Genomic DNA, 19,197 nt, shown 5'->3' on the forward strand with positions numbered 1-19,197 from the left:
CTTTGTAACCCCATGGACTGTAGCTCCCCAGGCTCCTCTGTCCATGGAATTCTCTAGGCAAGACTACTAGAATGGGTTGCCATTCCATTCTCCAGGAGACCTTCCCATCCCAGGGATTGAACCTGGGTCTCCTGCATTACAGGCAGATTCTTTACCAACTGAACCACCAGGGAAGCCTTATATATGTTCATTAATATACTCATCAATATATGATATTTGGATTTCTCTTTCTGACTTACTTCATTCCATGTAACAGGCTCTAGGTTTGCCTACCTCAGTTCAACTAATTTTTTTAAAAAGCTGGATTTGATTTTAATTGACGTTGATACTGGGAATCAGTAGTCCTGGATTCAAGTCTTGATGCTGACATGAACTTGTGCATTCCACTGTGCGTTAACTCTTATGTTTTTATTGCTTCTTGATTTTAGATTTGCATGTTTCTATTAGCAAGTATTTTATCTTTTGTACCACAAATACTGTGACCTTGTCTAGATTGTAAACCATTACACTGCTAACAAAATCTCTACATTTAATTTCTAGAGAATACATGTTCCTGGAGAGTCTATAGTGAAGTGAAAGTCACCCAGTTGTGTCTGATTCTTTGAGACCCCAAGGACTATAGAGTTCATGAAATTCTCTAAGCCAGAATACTGGAGTGGCTAGCCTTTCCCTTCTCCAGGGGATCTTCCCAACCCAGAGATCGAATCAAGGTCTCCTGCATTGCAGGCAGATTCTTTACCGGCTTGAGCCACAAGGGAAGCCCAAGAATACTGGAGTGGGTAGCCTATCCCTTCTTCAGTGGATCTTCCTGACCCAGGAATTGAACCGGGGTCTCCTGCATTGCAAGCAGATTCTTTACCAACTGAGCTATCAGGAGAGCCCTTGGAGAATCAATATTACTTGGTAATGAGAAAGAAATAGAAAATTAATACAAAATCTCAGACTACTAAATAGTGAATTAATAGGGGAAGAGACAAAAATAAAAGTAATTTTCTCAAGCATTTGTGGTATAAAACAATTGCTGAGTCAACCAGTAGTAGAGGGAAACAAAAAAAAAAAGAGAGAGAATAAATGAATTTTAAGATTATGGAAAAAGCCAACCTGAGGTGAGAATTACAAGATACTATGTACAGAGGTTTCCTATATCTTCTTTATGGCTTATTTTCTCTTTTCTTATACTATCTTAGATATATATATATGTATATATGCATACATATATTTTACATACAGGTTTACTAAATTTGTGTTTCAAGAATATGAATTGACCTATTAACACATGAAGGTTGAGTGACCAAATTCTGTCATGTTAATGAGCCCTATTCTTGGGCAAGTTTGACTTTTATTACTAAAAAAAAAAAGTTTTAATTGAAATAAAGTTCATTGAAAAAACTGGCTTAAGACTCAACATTCAGAAAACTAAGATCATGGCATCCGGCCCCATCACTTCAGGGCAAATAGATGGGGAAACAGTGGAAACAGTGAGAGACTTTATTTTGGGGGGCTCCAAAATCACTGCAGATGGTGACTGCAGCCATGAAATTAAAAGACACTTGCTCCTTGGAAGAAAAGCTATGACCAAGCTAGACAGCATATTAAAAAGCAGAGACATTACTTTACCAACAAAGGTCCATCTAGTCAAAGCTATGGTTTTTCCCGTAGTCATGTATGTATGTGAGAGTTGGACTATAAAGAAAGCTGAGCACTGAAGAATTGATGCTTTTGAACTGTGGTGTTGGAAAAGACTCTTGAGAGTCCCTTGGACTGCCAGGAGATCCAACCAGTCCATCCTAAAGGAGGTAAGTCCTGGGTGTTCATTGGAAGGACTGATGTTGAAGCTGAAACTCCAATCTTTGGCCACCTGATGTGAAGAACTGACTAATTGGAAAAGACCCTGATGCTGGGAAAGATTGAAGACAGGAGGAGAAGGGGATGACAGAGGATGAGATGATTGGAGGGCATCACTGACTCAATGGGCATGAGTTTGAACAAGCTCCGGGAGTTGGTGATAGACAGGGAATCCCAGCGTGCTGCAGTTCATGGGGTCTCAAAGAGTTGGACATGACTGAGTGAACTGAACTGAACTGAACTGTTCATTAACAATATTGTGTTAGTTTCAGGTATACAGCAAAATGACTCAAATACATGTGTGTGTGCATATATATATATATATATATTTCAGATTCTTTTCCATTATAGGTTATTATAAGATACTGAAGATACTTCCCAGTGTTATACAGTAGGTCCTTGTTGTTTATTTTATATATAGTAGTGTGTATCTTTTAATCCTAAACTTCTAGTCTATCCCCTCTTCACCTTTGGTAACCATAAGGTTGCTTTCTATGTCTGTGAGTCTGTTTCTCTTTTGTAAATAAATTCATTTAATAGATTTCACAAATAATTGATATCACATAACATTTGTCTTTCTCTATTTGACTTCCTTCATTTAGTACGATATTCTCCAGATTCATCCATGTTGCCGTAAATGGCAATATTTCATTCTTTGATTTTTAAATTATTATATCAAGATGACATCAACTATTTTATAAAAGTCACTTCAAATAAGTGGGCCTTTATGCCCACTTACTTCTCTGGGAGAAAGAGCATATACAGAGAAACCAACTGAATAATTTCAGTTTGAATTCAGATCACAAAGGATTAAAATCATCAAATGGGGATCTAATATCAAGTTTATGTGCCTTATAATTGATACAATGTCTTAAACAGAATTACATGTAAGGTGGGTGAAGGGGAACAGGGCAATTCATTGAAAGTATGAGACAGAGTAATCTATGTATGGCTTTTACGGTTCCTACTTAGAGAACTAGTGATTAAGACCTTTGAACAAGCTAAATACCATAGAAGTTGAATATATTCTACTGGACAGGTCAATGTTTTAATATTTAAAACACTATAAAATTTTGGCAAACTGGTGGATATTTTTAAGAATCTATTTTACTTTTTTTTAGTTTTTCATGGTGTGTTCCCATAAGGATTAAAAAGATTACATTTGTACTGCTAAAACAAGTAGCTAAAAACTCATCTTCATCTAGTAAATTGTTAAGTTCTGGCATAATATCCATTCTGAAACAAAGTTTCAGTAAAATGTTTTTCTTTTTACTGATTTCTACTGACTACCATTGTTTCTTCTAAAATTATGTAGATGGAAACACTAATTTGAGCCTGAAAGCTTTTATAATTGATGGTTGCTCCTAAGCAACTATTGTATTTTTTGTTATGTATCAAAATCAGTAATTCCTGCTTCAAAAAAGCTCTACTACTTTTGTTTAAATGATTACACTTATATTATCAGTGTTGACGTAAACCTAAAATTGATCATACATTGATCACATATGCCACATATGCTTAGGGCCATCTGCCATCTCCTGGTATGAGTCTGCTTATGACCCTGCTTCTGAGTTTGCTGGAAGAAGGAAATTGCAGTGCACTCCAGTATCCTTGCCTGGGAAATCCTATGGACAGAGGACACTGGCAGGGTAGTCTATAAGGTTGCAAAGAATCAGACAGAACTTACACATACACATACACATCTGTTAATTAGCGGCCGCCGCTGCTGCTGCTAAGTCGCTTCAGTCGTGTCCAACTCTGTGTGACCCCATAGATGGCAGCCCACCAGGCTCCCCCATCCCTGGGATTCTCCAGGCAAGAGCACTGGAGTGGATTGCCGTTTCCTTCTCCAATGCATGAAAGTGAAAGGTGAAACTAGTCCACACAAAATCAGTGGGTTATAAGAACATGTATGTACTCTCTTACAATTCCTGAGGCCAGAAGTCCAAAGTCATTTTCACTGGGCTAAAGTCAAGGCCAACCAGCAGGGCTGGTTCCTAGAGAGGCGCTGAGGGCAGAATCCATTTCCTTGCATTTAGCAGCTTCTAGAGTTTTTTTCCTTGCATTTTTTGGCTGGTGGCTCCTCTCTCCACCTTTAAAGCCCAATCTTAGCATCTTCTGTTCTCTGGCTGCTTTGGTCATCTCAGCTTCTCCTCTGCCTCCTCCTTACAAAGACCTTTTCATTACACTGGTCGCACCTGAATAGTCCAGGATAACTTCCCTTGCTTTAAGATCCTTAATTTAGAGTTGTAAGTCCATTTTGCTATATGGGACACGGACATGTTTAAAGGCCTTTTATTCACCCTACCACAGGGGCATAGGGTGGGGGCAGCATGAAGGTTGAAAAGCTCTTGGGTGATACTTTCAGACAGTAATAGTTTATTTATGTTGAATGTTCACTATGGGCCCATTCAAGCACCATCCTGGATTCTCTCTGAGCATTGAACCATTTAATATATAACAATGGATCTTTATTGCATGGCACCAAAAACCCTGGACGTTTAGAGATAGAAAGTACTTTATAGTTTATGTTCTTACTCATCTCCACTACCCATTTGAGGAACGAAGTCTTGAAATTAAGAAATTAGTTAAAATTTTATTTATCAAGATGCAGAGATTAAGTGACTTATTCAAAGCTACACAGCAGGTGTGACAAAGCCATCGGGGGCATACTGTGTTCTTGTCATCTACTCCAGGCTAAGAGCACTCAGCTGTCCTGCTTCTTAAGGGCACACCTCAGTTGATGGGCACACCCCCCAAATTCATATGTTTAGTCCTAACCCCCTGTACATCAGAATGTAACCATATTTGGGGACAGGGCCTTTCAAAATGTAATTAAGGTGAAATAACGTCTTGAGGGTAGGGCCTGAATCCAACATGACTGGTATGGTCATAAGAAGACAGAGACACACGAGAGACGCACAGTGAAAGGGTGGCCTTCTGTAAGCCAAGGAGACCAGCCAAACACCTTGATCTTAGACCTCAGACTTGTGAGAAAATAAAGTTCTATTTTTTAAGCCACTCAATCTGTGGTACTTTGTATGGCAGCCTGAGCAAACTAATATAACCCAGATAGGCCACAGGCCTTAAAACCTTTTTAAGCTGGAGGCAGCTAGTTCATGGTCCAGATTTACTAGAAGAGGACATGGGTTTACTAGAAGAAGATGTGGAATTTATGAGTAATCTGCAGTATTTGTAGAAGACTAAGGGAAATGTTCAACATACAGTCTAACTAAAATTCCAGTTTCATTGCTTTGGGGTGAAATGACATCAAGTCAATATGGCAACATTAGCTATTTCACATTTATTGAAAGCTTTACTTGGCAATATGCATTTTTGATTAATATAAAATAAAATTATTTGTTGCTTAATAAATTGATTTGTTTGGAAGTAAAAACTCAGGCTTTTTGACGGAGAGGAGGTTGAATGGAAATCACTGCTTGAGCTCCCAATTCCTTTTTTTAAGTCTTCCAAGACCCATGCTGTTTAATCCTCTTCAAATTGATAGAGCTCTTTCAGGGGTGAGCTGAGCAAATTATATTGCTTTAGTCATTTGTCACATCAGGGGTGTTGTGAGCCATTGTTTTCAAATCTAGGAGTATCACTGACATTTGCTGGATGCTATGTATCTGGTTATTTTTCTGAAAGTCAGAGAAATTTTAAGTGAAAATGATCCTCAGTGTTTTAGTCAGGGTTCTCCAGAGAAACCAAACCAATAGGAGATATTAACAGATATATATTTTTAGATATATATACATATATTTATTATGAAAGATTACCTCTGGAGCCAAGAAGTCCCACTATCTGCCAGCTGCCTGCAAGCTAGAGAGGCCTAGGAAATCAGGTGGTAGTTCTAGCCCAACCCAAAGGCCTAAAAACCAAGGAGCCTTTGGTTTAAGCCAATGGTATAAGTCCCAGTCTGAGTTCCCAGGAGCACTGATTTCTTAGGGCAGGAGAAAACGATGCCCCAGCTCAAGTAGAGAGAGGGAATTCATCCTTCCTCTGCCTTTTTGTCCTATTCAGGCCTTCAGTGGATTAGATTATATCCATCTGCATTGGTAAGGGCAATTTACTTGGTCTACCAATTGAAACGGTAGTCTGTTTGCGAGACACCTTAATAGACACACTTAGAAATCTGAACATCCTTTAGTCTAGCTAACTTGACACATAAAATTAAACATCACATCCAAATAACAAAATATCAAAATAGCTTAATTCAATAGATGGATGGACCTAGCTCATTAATCTAAATAAAATAAAAAAATTTTTAATGAAAATAAAGAAGCCACAGTACCCAGTACAGATGTTAGGGTATCAAGCGCCTTCAGTAGAATGTATCTGAAAGTTTGAAAAGCAGTACTTTAAGCAGAAATGTATTTCATTCAAAAAATAATAGCAAATGTATGAAGAGCACACACTTATATTAAGACTGGAGGTTTATTAAATGCTTTATCATAAAATATTAAGCCCACACTATTACAATACACAGGCTTGATGTTCTAACAAGTAACACTGTGCCTCAATCGAGGGAAGTTCATGATGCCAATACAAGGTGGAATTGTGGGGAATTACAAATACAGAGATATTTTCCTTTTTCTCTTCTACAACTGCAATACTGATGTTCAGAAATGTTTACACATTGAGAAAAACTTGTAAAATTTCCTGAGTGTTCCATTAAACAATTTTTTTAAATTAGGTTACCCTAATGGAAAACATGAAAATTTCCTGGTGGAAAATCTATTTTACTATTTATTATCTTCAATAACTGAGAACCATAATCCTAAATATTTATTATGCCATAAGAAAGTCTTTGGAATTATCATAAGGCTTTCTAGAACAAGATAAATTTCAAGGCAATGTACCAAGGACTAAATTTTATTCAACCACCAACTTAGTGATATGCAAAGATAAAAGAAAAGTCAAGGTTAGCTGATTTTCTTCCAAATAACAGGAACTAAGAAATATTAGAGGAAAACAAGGATGTAGGAATGAGTGGATATTAGATGAGGAGAGAGATGGCTAGGGAAAGGTACTGAGACTAGTTAGCATTTACTAGCATATATTTTCATTCATTAGTCAACATTTTCTTCATATATATAATTATTTCAAGATAGCACTTCTAAACACTAAATTGGTTCATTCATTTTTCAAGTCAGTTGCAAATAAATTTCAATCCAGAATATCTAAAGTTAAAGCTAAGAGCATTTTGATACTTACCCCTAAGAATATCTGGCATTCTCAGCTGTAGCTCTTGAATACATGGTTTCTTATTAAAATATCACTAAAACAGAACTGATGTTGAAAAAATACAACCTACCTAGAGCTCAGGGTACTAGTCACAACCAACTTTACCAATTCATATCAGTTACTCACACAGAACTAAACAAGTTTAACCAATTCAATTATTTAGTTTGAACAGAAGCCAGATATTTTGCCTTTTAAAAATTTAACCAATCCTAAAGCAATTTTTCAGAAAATGACACCTAAGATTTGCATTGAATTTATATTTCCAGTCTACACTTTGGTACCCTGGCTTTTCTAAATTGGACACTTTGCTCTATGTGTGATCATCAAGATAAAAGAATATGATCATCAATGAAAGAACTTTAAAGTAAAGAAAAGGAACTTTAATTTGGATGGAAATACTTTGTATTCATATTAATAAAAGAGACCATGCTTTTGGAAAAAAATAAAATCCCATGTAGTATACAGAATATTGCAATCATAAGTAATCCAAACATATAACCATCTCCATTACACAGTTAAGCAGCCAGGTCTAATATACTACAAACCATTTGATTAAAAAGGCTTGTAACCAAAATTTTAACAAGGAAACGCCAGTGAAAATAGGTTTAAAATATATATATCCTTGTAAAATAAGATATGTTTTCCACATTAAAACCTTGTTTCAGAAGTTCCCCGCTTCAAGTTGTTACTCAAAAACTCATCATGTTCAAAACTCAAATTATTGTGAGATCTTGAGATCATAAGAAGCTTCTCCTTATTAGTAAAGTCTTTCTTGATTGCAGCCTGGGGCACAAGCAGCCTCTCCATTGGGTCCTCTTTGTTCTCCAGTTTCACATATCCTTTGCTGTTGCTTCGATCCAACCGAGGCCAGCTTGGATGTTTTCGTTGTTCTGCCTGAACGGTTAATGTGGAGTGACCCCGCTCTAAGTCTAAGGATTTTGAGTGTGATGAGAGCAAATGCAAGGATGTGTTGGAACCAAACTGTCTTCTAGCAGCCCCAGGAGACAAGAGCTGTCCAGCTCCAGGTCCAAGGGCCACAGAGGACTTGTACTGACTTGACAATGACTCCCCAACGGAATTATTCCTTGGGAGCATCAGACTGACTGGCTGGAAGGGCTGACTGGGATTGGGCAAAGGGACCATAAGGGAGTCCATTGACAAATTCCTTGACCTACTTTTGAGGTTATCAGCATCCTCAGTGATGTTATCTACACTGGGCTCATCAATCACACAATTATTAAGTTTGATCACAGGTAATGTAAAAGCGCTGATGGACGATGACACAATTGACTTGGTTTCACATTTCTTAGGGCCACTGGTTTTATCATCAGTTGTCTTGGAAGGAGGCGGATAGAGGCCACAAACAGAGGCAGAGCTGTCAGACAGCAAAGGTGGCACAAGATGCCCAAAACTCTTACTTTCATTCACCACAAGCTCATCCTCCTCGACAGAGCTGTCCATCCGAAAACTGCTCCTGAAACCTGAAAAAGAAGCAATGGTATTTGCTGCCAGTCTTGAAGCACAGGAGTTCCCATTCTGCTTTACTTCCGTTTCTCCCATTAAACCAGTGTAGATGCCATTCATGTGTTTTTGCTCCTTGATTCTCAGAGTGTGGATGTCGATGACTGTGGAGTAGATGTCCCTCATGTGTATGATTTTGGTTTCTTTGTCACGGTTCTCGTGAAGAATGGCGTTAGCACAAATGAAAATGAAAATGCCAATCCCCATTGTGAAAGGGCCAAGCATTTTCATTTTATCAGAATGCAAATGTTGCTCAAAGAAGCGAACCACTACACCGCCTTGGTTCCGGATGACCTGAGTTTCGTTTGTTGACAATGTCGTCTCAGCATCGATAAAATGTTCTTTTTGAGGCCAATATCCAAGGACTGCCATTGCGATTCCTACAATGGAGATAAGGACTCCTAAAATGAGGAAAAAACCAGATGGGGAATAAAGCCGGATTTTGCCTCGAACAACCACAACATCAGCCCGAGGTCGACGCCTGACTGGTTTCTTCTCCTGGGCAGCAGGCGACGGGCTAAGGTTGACATGATGCTGTGATCTGGCAGAGTCTTGCCTTTTCAAGGCGGCCAGGCCAGTTATCACTCCACCAGTTGCTATCATAGCTCGGTCTTTTATTCTGGAAAGAAGAGAAAATGATGATAAATCTGTGTTCTGAGGTACGCTCATTATTTCAGCAAGTGTTTCTATATTTTTGTTGTTGCTGTTTCGTGTAATGCAATGGGGCAGAAGAATGTCTTTTTTTTTTTTTTTTTTCATTTCATACATGATATTTTACATGTTTCAATGCCATTCTCCCAAATCTTCCCACCCTCTCCCTCTCCCACAGAGTCCATAAGACTGTTCTATACATCAGTGTCTCTTTTGCTGTCTCGTACACAGGGTTATTGTTACCATCTTTCTAAATTCCATATATATGCGTTAGTATACTGTATTGGTGTTTTTCTTTCTGGCTTACTTCACTCTGTATAATAGGCTCCAGTTTCATCCACCTCATTAGAACTGATTCAAATGTCTTTTTAATCAACATAATTTGGGTAGAAGTTTTGTTTATCAGCTAATATAAAATTCTAGAGATTTCCTTTTTTGGCTGAATTAGTGTTTCTATTATTAGGGAAATGTGAGCTCAAGGTACATTTTCCTTAAGTAACTTTATCAGTTAAAATTATATTTTATTGCTTAAAATTATAAAACGGTTTGCTGGTCACAAGATACACATACTCTCTTTTTTTTTTTTCTCTCTCTCTCTGTTACACATACACACACACACACACGCACACACCATCTTTCATTATCTATTATTTTAAAGAAATGAAAGCACCCAAAACACCTAATAGGCCCCAAACAAACCTTAGGTTTACAAATAGAATACATTCCATCAGCTCACAGTTCTAAGATTACTCTTGCAAAAGCCACCCATGAACTCTCAACTATCAAATTTAATTTCTCCTGCTCAATTCTCATCTTAATGACTTCTCTGTTTCCATGATATTACCTGAGCCCTCCTTTCTTGAAACTTTCTCTTGTCCAGCTTTTTTTATGATACTATGTCTCCATGGCTCTTTCCTGACCTCACTGACTATTTCGATTTGAGCTTATTTTTCCTCACCTAAAAGTAGACAAGCTTCCCCCAAGTGTCCTGTCCGTGGCCATCTTCTGTTTATGCTCTCCCTTGGCATTCGTATTCCCTCCTACACCTTCCACTATTTCCTTAATGCTAATGAGTCCCAGGTCTGTATTTTGAACTGTAGCCTGAGTTTTAGTTTCACACTTCCAGCTCCCCATTGAGGAACATATTTATGTACAATCATGCTTCTCCAGCAAAGTTGAGCTCCCCTCCATCCCATACCACACAGGGGTGGACTCACCTTTTACCCTGCCACTTGACTTGTCTGACTTTTTCAATGGCCTCAGTTCTTGTGCTTGACTCTTCATAGTTATCTTTACGTCCTCCTTTTCTTCTGCCTCTTATCTTCTAATCAGGTTCTAAATCCTAAAAATTTTCACTATAGAATGTCTCTGAATTCTACTCCTTCATTCCAATCTTATTCTTCCCAGCTTAGTGCTATTCTTATTAACACTTACTAGACTATTATAATAACCTCCCAACTGGTCTTCCAAACTCCATTTCTCTTCCTCCGCAATCAAGCTTAGATTAATTATCTAAAAATATGGTTCTGAAGTTGTTTACAGAGTGGAAGAATAGGTAAAATATTTCTCACTACTCACCAAAGTTTTAATCTGGGTTTTCAGACCCATGGAATTTAGCTTCATCTCCAACTACTCTCTTTCAGTTACATAAAACTAAAACCAAATAATACTGCCTATACTCCATACAATGTTTCTGAGACTTCATTAATAATGTTTCATCTGTCTAGATCCTCCTTTACCTCTTTCACATATTTGATGTATTATCCTCTGGCTAATCTATAAAGCTAATATTCCATTTCTTTATAAAGCCTTCTCTGGTTAAGCAAATCCTGCATGAGTTCGTGCCTCAGAGCATTTTAGCAAATTTTCTATGGCACTCACCAATTACAGTGTCTTAGTTCTTCCACTACTTGTGGTCAAACATTAAGTTTAACTCTTATTTTTGTTACCAGAAATATTTGATATAATACCTTACACATAGTTAGTGTCAAGAAATATTTGCTAAAATGCTCAGTATGGGAATAATACTTCTCCTGAGATTTCTGTATGACCACAGGATTTTTGTACTAACTTTCCTAGTTTAAAATTTGAACAAATGTAATGCCAAAACAAAAAGCAACATTTTGTGAGTTGGTAAAATATTTGTCATTATTTGTAATGAATAGTTCTCAAGCTGCCAAATCTGGCTAGTAGAAAGCAGAGAATATTTTAAGACCCGCAAGGTCTCTGGCAAATTTCTACAAGATTTTCTTTGTGGTATCAAATTCTGTCTTGTGAAATCAAGCTCTCCTTTTGGATTTCTATTTATGATTTCTGAATTGTGTTTAAATAACATGGTGGCGGATGGTACCTACAGTTTTAGTTAGCTGAACAAGCTGGTGAATAAATCCATCCTTCATTGGAATTATAGCTTGGATTAAAATAGTCGAATGTTGGAAGAACAAACCATGATCTAACCCACAGCTCTAGCCTATGAAGTTTATCGAAGTATGCACACTACAGTTGAGGACATCCACTAAACCTTGGGTAAAACAAAGCTGTGTCCATCTATGTTTTCTTGAACCCAATACCAGTTCGAGTGTTTGGAAAAAAATGCTTAGATTAGATAGCAGCCATCTAACTCAGTTATTTCCATTTAGGAGGATAAGGATTTAGTCTGAAATCTTTCTGAATAGAATGAAAACAAGGGCAAAAGGCTTGCATCTGGTTTAAAAGCAACCACGGTGAATTCCCACTCCATATACATTCTGAGTCCTCCCCAACTTGTTAAAACATTTTCTCCTTATGATGCCATTTTCTATTCCTAAGGTTGATAGAAGAAAGGGGGATGGAAGAGAAAAAAAAAATATTTTGAGAAATACAGATGAGGAGATAAAGCTGGAAAAGAGCAGTGGGGGACTGGGTTCTTTTAGGTAGAACCAATGCTGGTTAGAAAGGACAGGAAGAAAAAGCACAGGCTGAGTAACAGTGTGACTGAGAGAAGGAAAGACACCTGGAGGAGTACAGAAATTAAGTCTAGAATGAGGGGAAAATAAAAGCTCACACAGTTTCTTCAGCCAGACCACCCTGACCAGCCAGCCAGAGGCACCAAGACGCCCAAGGATTAGCAAGTTCAGGTTGGATGTCAATGTCCTCCCTTGATTCCATTCAAAACAATTCAACACTAAATGAGCTTCTTTCAGGACTCAGAGCACCAAACTGACCCTAAAGGAGGAGCAAAAATGCGCACACTCAGTCACTGCTGCAAAGAGCTTGAAAGCTAATGAAGGGGCTGGTATATCTACATAGAACAGAATGTGATAACCCCTAGAATAAAAATTTCCATCAGGCAGGACTTTTACAGCAGGCTTCATACAGATGAGAGCATTCTAACATTCATCAGAGTGAAAGAAAGCAAGTGAATGGCATTTCAGATAAGGTCAAGAAAGAAAGAAAGACTGGGGAACAGAGCTCTGGCTGGCCTTAGCACACAGCACCAAGGGAGGGAACCAGGCTGGCCTAGAGAGAGACAGAGGGCCAGGTCTTGAAAGGTAGCAATAGTCATTCCCAAATGCTTGAATGCTAGACTCATGCTCAGTGGAGTTAGAGGAAGATGCAAAATACATTTGTTGTCATCTTAGGAAAATTAATCTCAACTTGTACATGAGGGGCTGATATTGGAAAATCACAGTTCAGTTCAGTTCAGTCACCCAGTCATGTCAGACTCTGCAACCCCATGGACTGCAACATGCCAGGCCTCCCTGTCCATCACCAACTCCAAGAGTTTACTCAAACTCATGTCCATTGAGTCGGTGATGCCATCCAGCCATCTCATCCTCTGTCATCCCCTATTCCTCCTGCCTTCCATCTTTCCCAGCATCAGGGTCTTTTCATATGAGTCAACTCTTCGCATCAGGTGGCCAAAGTATTGGAGTTTCAGCTTCAGCACCAGTCCTAACAATGAACACCCAGGACTGATTTCCTTTAGGATGGACTGGTGTGGTCTCCTTGCAGTCCAAGGGACTCTCAAGAGTCTTTTCCAACACCACAGTTCAAAAGCATCAGTTCTTCGGCACTCAGCTTTCCTTATAGTCCAACTCTCACATCCATACATGACTACCAGAAAAACCATAGAAACCTAATGAAACTATAAAATCCAGAAGCAGTGAATACACAAGCCTCAGCAGCATCAAACTGCACTGTCAACTTGATCCAAAGTATTCAGTATACACAAAATAGCCTAAGTCTACTTGTTTATTTATTCTGCAAAGCCACATCTCCTCCATTCTACATTTTACCACATTTTTGGCTGGAGGTGAAGGGATGGGAGAATGGTGATCCTGTAAACTACAGCCTTCTTACCATAACAAATCATAGCATCCTTCTAGGTTTTAATAATAATAATAGTAATAATAGCTAACACAGGGGTCACAGTCTGGCACCATTCTAAGTGTTTTGGTAAAAGAACATACTTATTATCACAGCAGTTCTGGAAGTGGACACAATCTTTATGATCTCTATTTTGCAGATGAGAAAACTAAGGCTCAGAGAGTCTAGGTAAGTTGCCTAAGGTTGCACAGCTCAGAGGTGGCTACAAAGCCTGTGCTCTTACAGAATTTGAGATGACATGGGCCTCCACATTTGCTTTCACTTGAGGTCTTCTTTACCTGCCCATTTTTCTTATTTTGATTCCTGTTTCTATCAGAACACCAGACCCTAAAGAATGCTTTGTGCCTTTAGAACAGGGATTGCAGGCTCAGTTGCTCAGTTGTGTCCTTCTCTTTGCAATCCCATGGACAGCCCACCAGGCTCCTCTGTCCATGGAATTTTCCAGGCAAGAATACTGGAATGGGTTACAATAGCCTTCTCCAGGGGATCTTCCCAACCCAGGGATGGAACTGCATCTCCTGCATTGGCAGGATTCTTTACCACTATGCCACCTAGGAAGCCCCCTTTAGAACGGTGACTATGAAACAACTGACTTCCATTTCCATTTTTATTGGGAATAGATGAGAGTGAAGGTGTGTCCTTGGGTGAGCATTGACCTCTCACATCTGTCTAGATCCCTTTCAGGATATGAAGGGGCAGACTCAGAACAAACCAATCACCACCCCAACTCTCCTCCTTTCTCTACCATCCTGGATAGAGTAGGGCTGGGACTTTTCTCAAAGATCCAAGTGAAGAAATTTTCTACACTGAATTTCACTTTGTTAACCTGGGAACAGAGTTTTTTTTTTGTTTTTTTTTTTTTTTTTTTTTTTTTTTGGTTTTTTTAATCTATCTCTCTGGATCCAAGGCTTCACCCAAACTTCTGAAACTTGAATTACACCCTGTGATATTCCACTCGAGACCTCCTCCTAGGTGGGCATTTTTAATTTATATAGATATTCATTCAAGCAACTAGTAAAAACTGGTATCTGGTACTACAGTAGATATAGGCCTCAAAATATGCATCCTGGCCTGAAGAATATAATGATTAGAAGCTATTTTTTTTAGGTGATCATTCAACTAGTTATAAATAAGTCTAGCAAGAGAGTCCGCTACACTCGGTGCTTCCATATTCTCCCAAGAGATATGATTTTGTGAAATGACAAGCTGACAGATATTCTTCTGTAAGTAACCCAAAACAACAACAACAAAATTAGCTTGGGTTAACTTTTAGCTTTTAGAAAGGCAATGCCAAAGAATGCTCGAACTACCGCACAATTGCACTCATCTCACAGGCTAGTAAAGTAATGCTCAAAATTCTCCAAGCCAGGCTTCAGCAATACGTGAACCATGAACTTCCAGATGTTCAAGCTGCTTTTAGAAAAGGCAGAGGAACCAGAGACCAAATTTCCAACATCTGCTGGATCATGGAAAAGCAAGAGAGTTCCAGAAAAACATCTATTTCTGGTTTATTGACTATGCCAAAGCCTCTGACTGTGTGGATCACAATAAACTGTGGAAAATTCTGAAAGAGATGGGAATACCAGACCATCTGACCTGTCTCTTGAGAAACCTGTATGCAGGTCAGGAAGCAACAGTTAGAACTGGATATGGAACAGACTGGTTCCAAATAGGAAAAGGAGTACGTCAAGGATGTATATTGTTGCCGGGAGCCGGCGAGAGACATTCCACTCGTGACAAAGGTCGTGAGGAAGGGGGCTCGGCATACGCAAAGGCGGGATCGAGCCTCGGGAGTGCCCCCGGATATTCTCGAGCATCTACCCCCCAAAAAACCAGAGTCTGCCTACTTTATTGCTTTGTGCTCTCACCTCTGACTTTACTGGGGGCTGTCCCCCACCACCATCTCACTCTCTCTGTCAAAGAGTTAACTTACAGCTCCAATTAATAAAGTTCCTGGGCAATTAGGAGTGTTCAAATCCAAACCCCTCAGATGGCTCTCTAACTCGCCTGACAAGTTTACCCGGACACCTACAGCTATGCATACAATTGTTTACAGTCTCCCAGCCTCCAGAGGCACGGGAAGCTTAAGATATTCAAATAGCTTAGAGCCTCTCAGAGAATTAGAAACTGTCAGAATAAAACTAGTAAAAGATTTCATTGATGAGCCAATGTTTGTTGCCAAGTTTTCACATCCCCTGAATTGTATCCTTGAATGTGCATTAATTAATATAGTTGGTATGTAGAAAAAATAAGTAGTGGCCTTGGTGTTAGTAACTTTAGACCCTTAAGGTAGTAAATTCTTTCCTTTGTAAACCCATTACACATCCACCCTATAGGAACGTAATCTTATCTTCGGAAGATGGCGCCAAACCTTAAAATAATTACTCTTAGAGAAAATAAGTCTTTGTTGATAAGTCCTTGTCAAGAGTCATAAAATGTTAATAGGCCTCTGGCCAGAAGATGATGTAAATCACCTAAACCATTTGTATACGATAAATCTGCAGGAAAGAAACCCTGGTTTTTGATAAGCATCAAAGACTGCTGATTTTGCATCCCCTATTATCCTCTATGTGTAACTTAGGGTATAAAAGCCCCTGTTGAAAATAAAGCTATGGGCCTTGCTCACCAACGCTTGGTCTCCCCATGTCATTCTTCCCTTTAACTTCCAGCTGAGTGTCCATCTGGAGCGTGGATGTCCTCTGCGACCATTTATTTGCCTGGGCTTCTAAGACCCACTCGAGAAGGTGTCTAAGGTGGGGCACCTTCCGCTATTCGAGAGGGCGCCTGCGGCCTCCGTGGTCAGAGCTAACCTGGTGTCACGGGTTATATTGATTTTCCGCGTAAACCAAGCCACTCAGCTTCTTTTCTCCACTGAATTTTCCTACTGAGCTATCCTCATTCTATTCCTCTTTATTATCTCTAATTAACATTTGAATAGGTCGCCTAGCCGTCTCTCCTTCGAATACCCTGGATCAGCTGGGGCTGGACCCCGGCATATTGTCACCCTGCTTATTTAACTTATATGCAGAGTACATCATGAGAAACACTGGGCTGGAGGAAGCACAAGCTGGAATCAAGATTGCCGGGAGAAATATCAATAACCTCAGATATACAGATGACACCATCCTTATGGCAGAAAGTGAAGAGGAACTAAAAGGCTCTTGATGAAAGTGAAGGAGGACAATTAAACTAAATAAATTTAAAAAGCGAAGAAGGAGAGTGAAAAAGCTGTCTTAAAGCTCAACATTCAGAAAACTTAGATCATGGCATCCAGTCCCATCATTTCATGGCAAATAGATGGGGAAACAGTGGAAACAGTGTCAGACTTTATTTTGGGGGGCTCCAAAATTACTGCAGATGGTGATTGCAGCCATGAAATTAAAAGACAGTTCTCCTTGGAAGGAAAGTTATGACCAACCTAGATAGCATATTCAAAAGCAGAGACATTACTTTGCCAACAAAGGTCCATCTAGTCAAGGCTATGGTTTTTCCAGTAGTCATGTATGGACGTTAGAATTGGATGGTGAAGAAAGCTGAGCACCGAAGAACTGATGCTTTTGTACTGTGGTGCTGGAGAAGACTCTTGAGAGTCCCTTGGACTGCAAGAAGATCCAACCAGTCCATCCTAAAGGAGATCAGTCCTGGGTGTTCATTGAAAGGACTGATGTTGAAGCTGAAACTCCAATACTTTGGCCAGCTGATGCAAAGAGTTGACTCATTGGAAAAGACCCTAATGCTGGGAAGGATTGGGGGCAGGAGAAGGGGACGACAGAGGATGAGATGGCTGAATGGGATCACTGACTCAATGGACATGGGTTTGGATAGACTCCGGGAGTTGTTGATGGACAGGGAGGCCTGGCGTGCTGTGATTCATGGGGTCTCAAAGAGTTGGACACGACTGAGCGACTGAACTGAACTGAACTTTTAGTTATATATCAATTATCCTATTTTTCATTCTCAGTGTTCATAAATCAGTTACAATTTTGCTAGCAAAACTGCTAGCTATTAGGATCAGAAGCTTCAACTTCACACAACATGCTTGCTTCTTCACTGTGCAAACCAGGATGCTATTGGGCCATCTCCAGGCCTCTGTGATCATACCCATTCATTGGAGATCTCAGAAATCATCAGTAGGAATTCAATCTTATTGGCTACTTTTCTTGCTAGAAATGCAGACTCTTGCATTGTTTCAGGGACTCCATTACCATCTACTCATCACCTTGAGCTCATATCCCCTCTGGACCATTTTTATTCTACACATCTTAGCCAAAAGCTCTTTCTCCTTGACCAAGAAGATTTCTGCCTGTGTGTTACATATCAACACTACACCATCTCATCTAACCATCAGTTTTATCCTCTCCTATCCTTGCTCTGATTGTAATTCTAAAAACCTTATTTCTGTTCTCCTTTACTCTTTTTTTTTTTACAAGTTTAAGCACATCCTAGATTTGCTTTTCATAGCCCTAAATCTGGTTTTTAATATTTACACCTTCATGAAAATTTATTCCTGTACACTTAAGTCTTCTGTTGACCATACTGACCTACTATTTTGACCACACATGAGCCTACTATCCACCAGACGTGATTCTAGATGCATTCATATCCTTATATCTGAGTTAATGGTAAGTAACTAGATTTGGAGAGTTAAAAGCTCTAGAAGACTCTGAATCCAGACATTCCTTCTAGCCAACTAAGAACCAAGAATGTTGTCTAAGACCCAACAATGAAGTAGCAGAAAACAAGACTGGAATTCAAGTTTTCCGACTCCAAGTCCAATGTTCATTCTTGGTTAGACGCCCTGTTTTCTATTATTTTTCACGCTATCTTCCAAGGCCTCACACAGTGCCTAGAATGTAATTAGTGCTTAGCAAGTTTATCTATTGACTGTGAACTGCCTTGATGAAAGCTTAAATACAACTGAAATATGCTAGATACTAGGGACACAAAGATAATAACACTCAGTCCCTGATTTCAAAGAGTATGCAGTCCAGTGGGAACACAGACTATACATTTAAAATTGAATGAATGAACAGCTCTGATAGAGTTATAACAGAATGCTCTTCCATACTATCTGGAGGAATCAGGGAGGCTTCCAAGAAGCAGCAGCAGGTCATAGACACCTGGTGCATCAGTAGGAGTTTGCCACACAGATTCAAAGTTATTATTATTTCTCACTGTTTCACAAGGGTCCTTGCTCCATGGTTTTTCTTCATCTTCTCAGCTGAAGTTTGCCTATTATTTTAAATATACTTGATATAGCCTTACTTATTTGTTTGAATTTTTATTCTTATCTCAAGGTTTAACAAGTTGCCAGACGGTAAGGCTATCTGCCAAAGGGAAGTAAAAATTAATCTATGCCTTCAGGACCAAACAAAAGCATTATATAAAAACCCCATGTGGTATCCACAAATGTGACAGATGGAAATATTTTCTGTTCAAGCTAGAACAGTTTCAGGACTTTCTTCCCTGTAGAGACGTTTGAAACTTTTTTAGAAGAGTATTTCTAATCTACATACTTCCCAGAGTTGAAAGAGAAAATGCCTATGGGTGACTGATAGCTCAATC

The 19,197-nt window shown here is 39.2% G+C and overlaps 1 protein-coding gene across 2 annotated transcripts in view; it reads right to left on the reverse strand.

Moving 5' to 3' along the window:
• Positions 1–6,263: 6,263 nt before the first annotated feature.
• The window catches only part of TMEM200A (transmembrane protein 200A), an 88,028-nt gene continuing 75,094 nt past the window's right edge, over positions 6,264–19,197 (reverse strand). For both annotated transcript variants that reach the window (XM_044924239.2, XM_025294547.3), the window contains exon 2: positions 6,264–9,232. In XM_044924239.2, coding sequence (XP_044780174.1) covers positions 7,741–9,216 — 1,476 coding nt within the window. In that variant the 5' untranslated portion in view covers positions 9,217–9,232 and the 3' untranslated portion in view covers positions 6,264–7,740. The remainder of the gene's footprint in view (positions 9,233–19,197) is intronic.

The sequence above is a fragment of the Bubalus bubalis genome, chromosome 10 (genome assembly GCF_019923935.1).
Source record: "Bubalus bubalis isolate 160015118507 breed Murrah chromosome 10, NDDB_SH_1, whole genome shotgun sequence".
Classification (NCBI taxonomy): Eukaryota; Metazoa; Chordata; class Mammalia; order Artiodactyla; family Bovidae; genus Bubalus; species Bubalus bubalis.